Source organism: Rhinoraja longicauda, chromosome 41, assembly GCF_053455715.1.
Source record: "Rhinoraja longicauda isolate Sanriku21f chromosome 41, sRhiLon1.1, whole genome shotgun sequence".
In the NCBI taxonomy this organism is placed as follows: domain Eukaryota; kingdom Metazoa; phylum Chordata; class Chondrichthyes; order Rajiformes; family Arhynchobatidae; genus Rhinoraja; species Rhinoraja longicauda.
The window spans coordinates 5,289,673-5,303,287 of NC_135993.1; the positions used below are offsets into that span (position 1 = coordinate 5,289,673).

Below are 13,615 nucleotides of genomic sequence, written 5' to 3' on the forward strand. Positions count from 1 at the left end.
TGTGGTTGCGGCAGAAACAATTTGAAGTGATAAATTAAGAATGTGACACAAGAAGGAAATTGGTTTTAAGTGCAATTTTTCATACACTAAGTAACCCCAGTGAGAATACTTGACTACACGCAACCTGGCTCTGAAAGGCTGCCAATTTTCACTGAATTGTATTTTTTTCCTTCTTGGTGTGAAGCATGCTCACTTGTAATGTGCTATTTTACACAGCCACGATGAACATCCTAGGTATGAAGAATGTTTTTTAAAGGAGGGAGATTCTCTAGTTTCATAAATGGACATGCAAAGTGTGCATGTATTCACCCATTTGTGCGCATGTGTATGCTCTAAAACCTAAATGTATTTTAACTTAATTCTGATCTATTCTTCTGCCCTTAACTGAATTAGATGGAGTGTGCCTAGCATGATTTTTTTTCCTTGCTTCCCTTTGCAAGAAAGAATACTGCACATAATATCTTTCCCTCCTTGAGTTAAGCTGTAGATCAGCAACCTTTGTGGAGAATTGAGTTATTTTTGCCGATCTGTGCCTGAATTTTTATTTTGTTGTGGATAGCTTCGGTTGTAATATCAAGTTATTCCATCCATGGAATAAGAGTAAGTGCAATTCCCCTGTCACTGAAGAGACTCTGTAGCCAGGAATAATTTATCATGTATACAGGCTGTCTGAGCACTTGCATGGCATAATTGAGTTCTTTATATCGATCCATGAAACTATTAATGCTACTCTGATGTAATTTTTTTTAATGTGCAGCGGGGACAATGGCTTTGAAATTTGTTCTCTTCAAATAGCCTCCCATTGTCAGCATTGGTGTTTAGTCTTATACTAATGAGGCCCACAGGATTAATCTGATCATAATTAGCCTGTCCAACAGAAATGTTTAAATGTTAAATGAACTCTATATTCTACTTGATTGCTGGTATGTGGAATTAATTTCTCTGGAAAGTTTAATTTTGACATTTCATTGTCCCTAGATTGACTGGTAATTAAAATTGTTACTATTATAAGACATTTATGCAAAGATATTTTGGGTTTGTTTCCAAATTGTGCTGAGTAAGTTATCTCCACCATGCAGCTTAAACGCTTAATATTAGCTCCATGTTACTTGCATATATCTTTTAACAACAACTTAGTCTGGACTGGCCTGCTGTAATACTATAGCATGGAGGAAAGATTGATCTTGGTAAAGGGAAGATAAGTTATATATAACAAGGAATTGCCATTTTTTTTTTTTTTTTGTACCATTAACACAGAATGGAAGATTGTCCACCCCAGACACAACTTGTCCAATGGAGTCATGGACTCCATTGTCCAATGGAGTCATGGACAGGATATTTTAATTTATTACTGTCTTGATTCGGAGGCCATGTGTGGTTGCCAAATTTATAGTTTGTAATGCTTTAGGCTTTTCAGGTAAGATTTCAATGAGAGGGAAAAATATTGAAACAGATGGTGTCAATAAAATCTTTGTTCTTGGCAGTAAAATTACGTTTACTGCCTTGAATGGTCTTGACAAGTGGAGGGATTATTGCTATTCCTATTTAATTTGACTCAATGTCATAAAATGTTAGATTGTTATGAATTTTTTTATTTGCTGTTACGGCACAACCTCCGGATAGAGTAAGGACAGTGATCAAAATTTAATTATCAAAATGTTTTAAGATTTTGTTAAATTCTCCATTAAGACTTCCATCCAGTTATTAAAGGGTCAGGGTAATAATGCGAGGCTTGTCGTAGCTTTGCTATGGAAGCCATAACAAGTCTAAGGACGTGTATGTGAATGCACAAATCAAAAAGAAATTGCTTTGTATGTCGTCAAACCCATTAGTGACAATGTGATATATTTTAAGAGAACTGCAATTCAAAGCCAGAAAACTTATATCAAAAGTAGTGTGGGACATTTCATTGGTCTATTCTATACTGAAAACAAATGAATTGAAATAAATTCTTTACATTTGTGCAATATGCTGTATTTTGCCTTTACAATGTGGCCAAGTTTATTAAAAAGAACTGGGGTAGATATAGCTGTCAGGGAAGATGAGCTTAGTTTTTTGTTTTAGTTTTAGAGATACAGTGCGGAAACTACTGTACTGTCTTTTGGCCCACCGGGTCCGCGCCGACCACCGATCGCCGCACATTAACACTATCCTATACCCACGAGAGACAATTTTTACATTTACCAAGCCAATTCACCTACATATCTATACGTCTTTGGAGTCTCGGAGAAAACCCACGCAGGTCACGGAGAACGTACAAACTCCGTACAGCCAGCACCCATAGCCAGGATCGAACCTGGGTCTCTGGCGTTGCATTCGCCGTAAGGCAGCAACTCTACCGCTGTGCCGCATAGCTGTGTCAGAAGAATTGTTTGGTGCTATGTAACTAGGATTAATTACTTTGGGAGCCTTGCTCGATAATGACGGAGAAATTGGAAAGCTAATCGAGCAGAGAAACAGGACATTCAGCCCTTCAAAGTTGCAATAATTCCTTTGTATTCTGTATTTTGCAGTATATTCTCCTGTTGTGACCTTGCAACTGTTCATTCATGTTCTACCACCCTTTAACTATCATTAGCATAGATAAAATATAGAAGATTTAAACAAGGACCGAAATTGGATAAAAATTTAATTCAAAGTTTAGCATTCAGATCATAATCCAGAAACAAATTTGCTATGTTATTATCGGGGGCCTCGCATTAATAAAATCATCAATAACATTTCTGTGCATATATCAAGAAAAACATTTAAAAATTAAGACAAGATATGGACAGTTTCATCTTCAGCTCTGATCTTTTTTTTTCAGCATGAAAGTTACTATTATGGATGGAAGATAATTGACCAGAAGTGAAAACGAGACAGCCTTGCCCACAAATTGAGAGTAAAGGTAAGAATACTAACATTTTGTGCTGGTTTTGGAATTCTATACTAACAAATGTGTGGTTTATGTTGGGCTATTAATGTGCCCATTTGGCTCAGCAAGATCACATGTGATATTAAAACATTATTATTCTGTACCTCAGAAAAAATGGTGCATGTGGTCATCGTTCAAATTTCATATAAACTTGCAAATGTGCTGGTCCCAGAAGTGGATCTGCATTCACTCATTACACTCTCTCCACACTTTTAAATCTCTACTCCAACAGCAGCATTTCTTTCTCTATTTCGACACTGGATAGCTTGATTATAATCATGCATCATCTTTTCGCTGAATGGATTGCATGCAACCAAAGAGCTTTTCACCGTACCTTGGTGCACAATAATAATAAATTAAACTAAACTAAAATTGATAGATTAAATTAACGAGGGCTATTGTGCAGAAGACTAATGGGGCACATTAAAGCAGTGAAATTTGCTGAGACCTGATAAAGGAGAATGCTAGAAATGCCCAGCAGATCCGGCAGTGCCTGCGACCATTTCTGAGAACAGAAATGTCTGAAATTATTGAATTTTATATCAAATCCTGAAGTTTGTAATGTGTGAGTGTTGTTTACAAAATTAGTGAGCATCAACTGGAAGCTGGGTCTTTCTTGCTGACTAAATGGAGATGCGCCTTAAAATAGTTGCCCAAATCTGTATTTGGTTTCTCCGATGAAGAGATCACTACATCTCAAGCACCTAATGAAATACCTGTTGGAAGAAACACGAATGGTTTGCTGCTTCACCTTAAAGGACTGCATTGGTTGCATGAATTGGGAGAAACCAAATGGTCTCCCCATTATCAAAGGTGTTCCCTTTGTCCTGTCTGTCCTATCCTTCCCCGATCCTCTCTCAAACTTAAAACTAATTTGTTTTCTCACTTTCCCCGTTCAGATGAAGCATCCTTGACCTGAAGCATTTGCTCTGCTTCGCTATCCTGATCTGTTCAGTGTTTCTGGCCTTTTTTAGTTTCGTACCTCATTGGTAAAATTGTGAGCATAATAATTGCTCTTCAGAATTACCCTTTAATCTTCTGCAATAACTCATCGGCTTTAATTGCCGCCATGAATGCAAATTTGAAAAGACATCACTGTCATGTATCTTTTTAATAAATTCAGTTCGATGCAGGGTACACTTAGTCTCCATTGCAATTCCATTCTAATGTTCCTTTGTCTTATTTTTCTTTTGCAGGGTATTATTGGGACCATCTATTTTTCAGTGTTTGAAAGGATCATAATACTGGGGAACACGGAAATATGGGATCTAAATCTCACGTTGCTGAAGGTGTGTGTCTGTAACTCTGCACTCTTCAGATTGCCAGGAGATCTACAGTGGTACTGTACTGGGAGTAGGTACAACTACTAACATGCTGTTGACGGTATCAGGATGATTGGATGATTATGATGGCCAAAAAACAGGATGTTCGGATCCCAAATTACAACATCAGTGTCGTGGGATTATCCGGGACGGAAAAGGAGAAGGGCCAGTGTGGAGTCGGGAAATCCTGCTTCTGCAATCGGTTTGTGCGCCCTAAAGCTGACGAATTTCACCTTGACCACACATCTGTCCTTAGCACCAGTGACTTTGGGGGCCGTGTTGTTAACAATGACCATTTCTTGTACTGGGGTGAGGTTGGTCGAACGGTCGAGGAAGGAGTGGAGTGTCGAATTCACGTGGTGGAACAAACCGAGTTCATCGATGATCAGACTTTTCAGCCTCACCGGAGCACTGCCCTGCAACCCTATATTAAACGCGCTGCAGCGACCAAATTGGCATCTGCTGAAAAGCTGATGTATATTTGCACTGACCAATTGGGTCTGGAACAAGACTTTGAACAGAAGCAGATGCCAGAAGGCAAGCTGTTGATCGATGGTTTCCTTCTTTGCATAGATGTCAGCCGGGGCATGAATAGAAATTTTGAGGACCAGCTTAAATTTATCACAAACTTGTATAACCAAATAATAAAAACAAAAAAACCCATTGTGGTGGTGCTGACAAAATGCGATGAAGGGGTGGAGCGGTACATACGTGAAGCTCACTCTTTTGCAATGACTAAAAAGAATCTGCAAGTGGTGGAGACATCAGCGCGATCGAACGTCAATGTGGAACTGGGCTTCACTACTTTAGTGCAGTTAATAGATAAAAGCCGTTCAAGGCCCAAAATAATTCCATATTATGAAGCATTGAAACAACAAAGTCAGTTAATAGCTCATGCAAAAGACAAGTATGAATATATCATCAGCCAGTGTGTCATCCACTATAATGAAAGTTGGGCAAACACCGCAAGGAAAATCAATATGAAATCTGAATTCCAGGAGTATGTGCATCTCGAAGGAACTCCGAAGGCCAGAAAGTTGTTCTTGCAGCATATTTTGATGCTCAAGGAGAGGCACATTGACCACTTAAAGAACAAGTACCTCAATAGACTTGTACAAGCTCTTGATGCCCTGTTCCCCGATCTGAATGAGATTGAGAACTTGAACTGGCCTGTGGCACAGCAGAGGTTGAAAACCAAGCACGAGTTTCCAACTTGGTTTGTTGTCCTGAGTGAAATGCCATGGGATAAAACTGATCATATCGACAAGATCGATGACAACCGAATTCCGTTTGACTTGCTGGCTGGGAAATGTGCAGAGGATCAATTCAAAAGGCATTTAGAAAAGCTGAAGAATGAAAGAAGAAGAGAAGAGATGAGGAGGGCTTTTAAGGAAAATCTATCATCGTCACCCTTCATAACTCCTGGAAAACCTTGGGAGGAGGCTAGAAGTTTTGTTATGAATGAGGAATTCTATCAATGGCTCCAAGAGCAAGAATATCAAGATATTTACAGTCGACACCAACGTGAGATAATAGATAAAGCCAAGGATCAATTTCAAGAATTGCTTTTAGAGTATTCTGAGCTATTTTATGAATTGGAGTTGGATGCAAAACCGAGTAAGGAGAAAATGAGTCTAATCCAGGACATTTTAGGAGATGAGCAACGATTTAAGGCACTTCAGAAATTGCAAGCTGAACGAGATGCTCTTGTGTTAAAACACATACATTTTGTCTATCATCCAACAAAGGAGACCTGTCCAAACAGTCAGAATTGCATTGATAGCAAAGTTGAACAGTTGTTGGCTGCTAAATTTTATCGATCTTCAGACCGAAGTCATCTGAACTCTCATTCGGACTCTAATGCTGACAAACTCAATCTTGTACTACTTGGCAAGGATGGGCTCGCACATGAACTGGCTAATGAAATTCGAGTGCTGTGTACTGATGATAAATACGTTCTTGAGGGAAAAATGTATGAGCTGTCGCTACGACCAATAGAAGGTAATGTGAAACATCGGGTTAATTCTTTTCAGACACCAACCTTTCAACCTCATGGTTGCCTTTGCTTGTACAACTCCAAAGAATCGCTGTACTACATAAAGGAGAGCTTAGAGAAACTGAAAGAATCAACTTTGGATCGAAGGGACAATCATTTAGCCCAGTTGCCTCTAACTCTAGTTCTGGCTTACAAAAGGGAGAGTGGCGGAGAAACTCTACAGACTTTGAGGAACCATGGCCAACAACTTGCCAACAAATTGCAATGTCTATTTGTTGATGTAACTTCTCACAGTGTAGGTTCTGGACGGAATTTCAGTGAATTGCAAATCAATCAGGCTTTGAAAGGCTTGTTGGATACCATGAAACGCAATTTGAATCTAGTAAGTTTATCCCCAAGCATTAAAGACTTAACTGATGCAGATCTTCGAATAGTAATGTGTTTAATGTGTGGTGACCTGTTTGGTGTGGATGAAGTTCTCCTTTCCATTATTCAGCCTCATTTTTGTAGTTCATTGCAGCCTGGGAACAGCAATTCAGTCATGCTTGAACTGGTAATTGGAGCAATGCGTAAGCGCGTGGAGCTATCTATTCTCTCCTATCATTCCTCTTTCAACATAAGGAAAAACCAGTTAGTCCATGGGTACATTCTTTTTTACTTGGCAAGGCGCAAAGCTTCCTTAGCTATGCTCAGAGCTTTTCTGTCAGATGTGCAGGACATTATCCCTATTCAGTTGGTAGGGGTCAACGACGGAGCCGAAGTATCGGAGAGCGATGTGACACGAGACCAGCTTGAAGAAGGCCAGGAAATTGCTCAAGAAATCTGTGGCAAGTTTGTTAAAATAGCTGGCGGGCAGTCAATTCAGCATAATGTGGACATTTTTGCCCCATTTTTCCGAGATGCAGCTGAAAAGAAAATCATTGTTGAAGCTTCACACATGTATGATAATGCAGCTGAAGCATGCAGCAATACAGAAGATGTGTTTGGCTTTTCGCCCAGGCCCAGCTCGCCCCTCAACAATTCAAATTGCTTTGATTACGATGAGGACATTGAAGGTCCACCACCTTATGTTGCACTACGTGATGAAACTTCCACGATTCCAGCGATTAAAGACTCTAAGCTCTCAATGGACCTTGAAGGGAATGATAACTACTTGCTAAGCTGCCCTCTTGGTCAGTTTGAGAGGCTGACTAACAAAGTACCTCCTCCAGTAAAACCAAAGCCAATGGTACATTTCGACAAACTGATGAAGAAAATGGATTCCTCTGAGGGGAAAGAACCAGGTAGCAAAGAAATGCAGAGAAAGCCATCAACTGTAAGCTGGGCACCTTCTGATGATGGGTCCTATACTTCTGATTATGCAGAGCCAATAGACACGTTGGTAAGACCAAGAGCGGATGAAGAGAATATCTATTCAGTGCCACATGACAGTACCCAGGGCAAAATTATAACCATCCGGAATTCTAATTCTGCCAAGTCACAATCAAATGGAAGTGGTAATGGGTCTGATAGCGAGATGGATATCAATTCCCTGGAGCGTCAGAGGAAACTTTCATCTGTCAGCAAACCATCATTGTACAGGGATCGGTCTAAAAGGTTAGGCAAGTTTGCAAGTTATCGCACAAGTTTCAGTGTTGGAAGTGATGATGAACTAGGCTCCTTGTCATCACAAAAGAAAGCAGAGGCTGATTCTCAATTGCCCAAGGGAGATAATACAACCAATACGTATGAAACGGATGGAGATGAATCAAGGCGAGGGAAACTCCTACGTAGCTTGAGAAGGCCAACATCAAGGGTAAGATTTCTTCCTTCACTGGATTATTTCCAAAAATTTGTTTGTCAAAGTCTAGATTTGCCCGTTGGTGTTTAAGGCAGAGGGAGAGAATTGGATAAAGTTGTTATCAGTTTTTCCTTTCTTTAATAATCAGAGCCAGATTATTCCTAGGGTTGGATGAGATCTATTAGAGGATACTATGGGAAGTAAAGGAGGGGATAGCTGGGTCTCTGAAGTTTTTTGTTATCCACATGAGAGATGCCAGAACACTGCAGAATACCAAATGTTCCTTGAAGAATGGTAATGACTGAGTAATGAGCCAGAGGTTGCTGAACCTTAGATCAATGGTCGGGAAATGAGTGGGGAAAATCCTAGGGAGGAATAGGATATATGTACAATTGGAACCTTGGAAGTTGATTGGGAATAGGCTTTTTGTGGAGAAAATTCTGCCTCGCCAATTTGTGTTTTTTGGGGAGATAGCTAAGAATATTAATGAAGACATTGTCTTTATGGGCTTCAGAAAGACATTTCACAAGGTCCTGCATAATAGCTGGCCCAGAAAGTGAGTTCGCTGATTGGATCCAAAATTGTTTTGAAAGGCGGCAAGATAGCAGGGGAAAGATGGTTTCTGATGAAATTTGTCTCCAGTGGTATCCTGCAGGGATTAGTGCTGCCCTTGTTTGTTATATAAATGACTTGAATGTGAATATGGGAGGCATGATGAGTAAGTTTGTGCATGGCACTAAAAGTGGTATTGTGGATAGTTTGAAAGTTATCTTATGGCTACAGTGGAATATAGGTCAGATGGAAAGTTGGCCTGAACCTTGGCAGCTGAAACAATCTAACAAGTGTGAGGTGATGCATTTTGCAAAGTTAAATATGGGTCAGACATGCACAATAAATGGTCAGGCAATAAGGAATGTTGATCAAGGAACCATGAAGTTCACGCTCGTAGATTCCAGAAAGTGGCAACACGGGTAGATAGTGTGGTGTGCTTACCTTCAGAGATCAGGGCACAGAATACAAAAGTTAGGGTGCTTTGTTGCAACTTTACCAAACCCAGTGAGAGTGCACATGGGGTATTGCGTACTGTATTGGTTGCTGTACTATAGGAAGGATGTGGTTATATTGGAGAGAGTGCAGGGTGGGGTCACCAGGATCTTAGTTGGGTTGGAGGATTTTTGTTACAGAGAATGATTGATAGACTTGGTTTGTTTTCCCTGGAGCAAAGGAGGCTGAACGAGGTGCATAAAATTGTATATGATATCGAATAGGATAAATGGACAGAAATGTTCTTACGTTAGTGGTATCAAAACAATTGGACATGCGTTTAAGATGCACAGAAGATGTTTTAAAGGAATTTGAAGAAAACATTGCTACATAGATGACTCTAATGTCATGGTGAAGATGGCTGCAGGATCAGTTGGGCAAATGGGTGCAGGAATGGTTAATGGAGTTTAATGCAGATAAGTGTGAGGCGTTGCATTTTGGGAAGTCAAACTAGGCCAGGATCTTCACAGTGAATGGGCATGTCAGAAAGCAGAAGGATTTGGGAGTGCAGGTGCATGGTTCTTTGCCAGTGGTGTCAGAGTCACAGAGAATGGGTGATCGAGGAGGCTTTCGCCACAAGATGTTGGCGAAGCTGCATTTGGAGTATTGTGTTCAGTTTTGGCTACCCTGGTAGAGGAAGGATGTTACTAAGCTGGGAAGAGTAAAGCTGAGATATGAGGATATTGCCGGGACTCTTGGGCCTGAGGTGTAGGGAGAGGTTGAGCAGGCTAGGATTTTATTCTTTGGAGCGCAGGAGGGTGAGAGTGATCTTATAAAGGTATATAAGATAATGAGGAGGAATAGATAGTGAATGCAGTCTTTTATCCAGAGTAGGGAAATCAAGAACCCGAGAAACCCATTGGAAACCGAAAATATCATAAGTCGTAATGCATTTAATACACCTGATCACGTGGCCGGAAGCGAGCTGCGGGTCGCTGCCGTATGCACCATTGCAAAGTTGAAATATCGTAAGTCGAAGCATCGTAAGGCGGGGAGCATCTGTATATGGAATGAGCTGCCAGAGGAGGTAGTTGAGGCAGATACTATAACATTTAAAAGACATTTGGACAGGCACATGGATAGGAAATGTTTAGAGGGATATGGCTAAACATGTGCAGGTGGGACTAGTGCAGAAGGGGCATCATGATCAGCATGATCAGTTGGGCCAAAGGGCCTGTTTCCATGCTGTATTCTTCATGATTCTACATGGAATGGTTAATACCTGGAATACTGCCAGAGGAGGTGGTGGAGTCAGATGTCATCACTGTTTGATAAACTTTTATACACCACTCTAACAGGAAGGTATTGAAGGTTGATATTCTAATGTAGGCAAGTGGGACTAGTATAGATAGGTAAAAAGATTGGCGTGCACATGGTGGGATGAAGAGCCTAAATCTGGTTATAACTGGCCATGTACTTTTTCCTATAATGTGGTTAGTTTTTTTTGTGATTTCATTAATTTAAAATTCTGCCACAGTTCTACATGCACTATTACATTTTACTTTTCCATTGAACCAGAAGAGATTCTCACTTTTTTCATAAATCGCATTCCTCAAAACCTGTTCTGTATGTACCTGCAGAATTTCAAACTGCGTAGTTCAAATCCAAGTCTCACTGTTGCAGTAATTTGAGCTGATTGGCTGAGTATCACTCTCAAAAAATATAGGGAAAGCAAGATTATCAACTTGGGCTGTTTCTCTTCCAGTAGTGGGTTGATACAACAAGTTCACCGCACTAACTTTCACCTATCAGCAATATCCCAATACTTCATATTGGCAATAATAAGTAAACCATGGACACTTGGACAAAGGAAAAAAATCGTGGCTCGGGACTAAGTACTGTCAAAGCAATTTAGTTTTCAATGGGATTGTAGGCTTGGCATTAAAAACCATTCAGACTTTAGAGATACAGTGCTGAAACAGGAACTTCAGCGCACTGAGTCTGTACTAACCAATGACCACCCCGTACACGAGCACTGTCCTGCACATTAGGGGCAATTTACAATTTTTACCAAAGCAAATTAACCTAGCAACCTGTACGTCTTTTGAGTGGGAGGAAACCGGAGCACCCGGAGGAAAGCCACACGGTCACAGGGAGAATGTATAAACTCCATTCAGACAACACCCGTAGTCGGGATCAAACCCAGGTCTCTGGTGCTGTAACAGAGCATCTCTACTACTGCGCCTCTGTACTGCTGCTTTTAGAATGTTAAATGATTAAATGGTCCAAGCAATTTGCCTTTGTCCTGATCTGGAAGTTGCGAGCTCTAATAAAAGTGATTGTAAGTTTATGAACAGCTGATGTTTCTCGCCCAAAGAACATTGTGTGCAATTGGAAGATGAGGTGCTGCTTCTCAAGCAAACATATATGCTGTGATGGGTGACCCGTGCGCTGTGTATTTTCTAAGTAACTAGCAATTTCTTGACTCCAACTTGCCAACAGTAGATGTTTGGCTAATCCGTCTTTTTTTTAACATTTGATATGTATCACAAAATCCCAGGCACTGAGTTTTGAAAAAAAATTCAACCAATAGCTCCACTATCTTGGCAACCCCTTTCTTTAAAACCCTTCCATTCAGGCTATTGGCACATGGCAACATGTCCACCTTTAGTTATTTTAGTTTTTCTAATGTCTTTCCTTTGCAGTAGTGATTGATTGTTACATGTTTTTCAGTGTTTCAAACTAGCTCATCTGATTGCTTTGGGATGTTTGCGGAGTCCTCCACCATAAAGACCCATGCAAGATCTTGAGTTGAATTATTTGTATTACCTTTTTTCCTCAGTCATGCTCTCTAGAAGTCCCTAGTTACCCTCTTTTATATCTAGAAAAACCCTTGCTGTTTTTTTGATACTGTATGCCACTATTTCCTCATCAATTTTCTCCTTCCTTAAATGTCTTGCTGGTGGTTCTCGTGAAATTTCCAATCCTGTGGTCTATCACTACGCCATGCCACATTACATGCTCTAGTCGTTAATTAAATGTTTTTCTTGATCTCCTTTGTTAAGGATGGATGGTTCATCTTTCTCCTGGGACCCCTTTTTCTAATTGGGATACATTTCTGCTGAGTGTTATGAATTAGCTGTTTAAATTCTGCCTATGCTCATCTACTGACCTATTCCTTGCCCTAAAGTGAGCTGTTGGCATGTATCCTGGGTCTTTGTGCTCAAAAGTATAATCAGAATTCTACCATATTGCGATCACTAATCCCTAGGAATTTTTAATGCGCATCTTTTATTAATCCTACCTCCTCCCAGATGACCAAATCTAAACTAGCCCATTTCTAGGTGGATTCTGTAACATTGTGCTATAAGAAGCAACCCTTGGCACACTCCACAAATTCTTTCATTGTACCCCTGACAGTTTGATGAATCCAATAAGTAAGCAGATAATTGCAGTTTCTTTCTTGCCTACCGTTGACATTTCCCCACTTGTATTGTCCTATTTAGAAGCAGCACTCTGGGGGTCTATAGACTGCTCCTATCTCCTGCTTCTTTCCCCTGCTGTTTGTTATTTCTAAATATGTTAAGGATCTGGTGTTGGAGATCATTAGCATCCTATAAAACCCTTTGTTCTTTAATGATACTGTTTAAGGACACATCAGATAATCTAATTCACATAAGCGGAGGTTGAATTTAGTCAATGGAACCACGAGCAGCATTATATTTTGTGGTCTTCGAACAGCGGTCTCAGGAAGGGTTCTGACACGAAATGTTGCCTATCCATGTCATCCAGCGATGCTGCCTGAACCGCTGAGTTACTCAACCACTTTGTGTTCCAAGCAGCATTAAAAGATTAAATAGCAAGCATATTAATTATCAGGATCCATAATCTGGAGCCTAATTGGAGTCTAACTGAGCTAAATGTAATTTTAGAATATTGAATGTCATCTTAAAGTGTCAGAAAATTATTTTCAGGATGTATTTTTGGTAGTTTTGTACATGCTCTTTCCAATTGTCCATTAAGTTCTCCGTGGTAGAACGTGTAACTGCATTACCAAATTATTTTTACTTTTATTTACTCATAATATCTGTTTCATGCCTGTGCAATATTACATTTTTCTGTGATACTATCTCAATCTTGACTGTTTGCCATTGAAAACCTTGTAATAGCGTGTCTCATGAGTTCATGGTGTTTCAAAGCTATTAGTACAAATAATTTTCTTAAAAGGCAATGAGGTAGATTAGGCTAAGTGCAATATTTCCCACGCGATAACTCTGCATTTCCAAGTAATGCTGTGTGATTTTTCGAGATGCTGTCCTGGTTTGTGTTGAGCTGGACACTACCTGCACTGACTGGTCACATTCGGCATCGCCTGGAACTTAGCCAGTCCACACAAAATGCTGGAGTAACTCAGCGGGTCAGGCAGCATCTCTGGAGAGAAGGAATGGGTGACGTTTCGGGTCGAGACCCTTCTTCAGTCCGAAGAAGGGTCTCGACCCGAAACATCATTCATTCCTTCTCTACAGAGATGCTGCCTGACCCGCTAAGTTACTCCAGCATTTTGTGTCTACCTTCGATTTAAACCAGCATCTGCAGTTCTTTCCTGCACACTTAGCCAG

The 13,615-nt window shown here is 40.3% G+C and overlaps 1 protein-coding gene across 6 annotated transcripts in view; it reads left to right on the forward strand.

Moving 5' to 3' along the window:
- The window catches only part of arhgap35a (Rho GTPase activating protein 35a), a 109,141-nt gene that overhangs the window by 32,085 nt on the left and 63,441 nt on the right, over window positions 1–13,615 (forward strand). For all 6 annotated transcript variants that reach the window (XM_078431064.1, XM_078431065.1, XM_078431062.1 and 3 more), the window contains 2 exons: window positions 2,807–2,887; window positions 4,111–8,027. In XM_078431064.1, coding sequence (XP_078287190.1) covers window positions 4,314–8,027 — 3,714 coding nt within the window. In that variant the 5' untranslated portion in view covers window positions 2,807–2,887; window positions 4,111–4,313. The remainder of the gene's footprint in view (window positions 1–2,806; window positions 2,888–4,110; window positions 8,028–13,615) is intronic.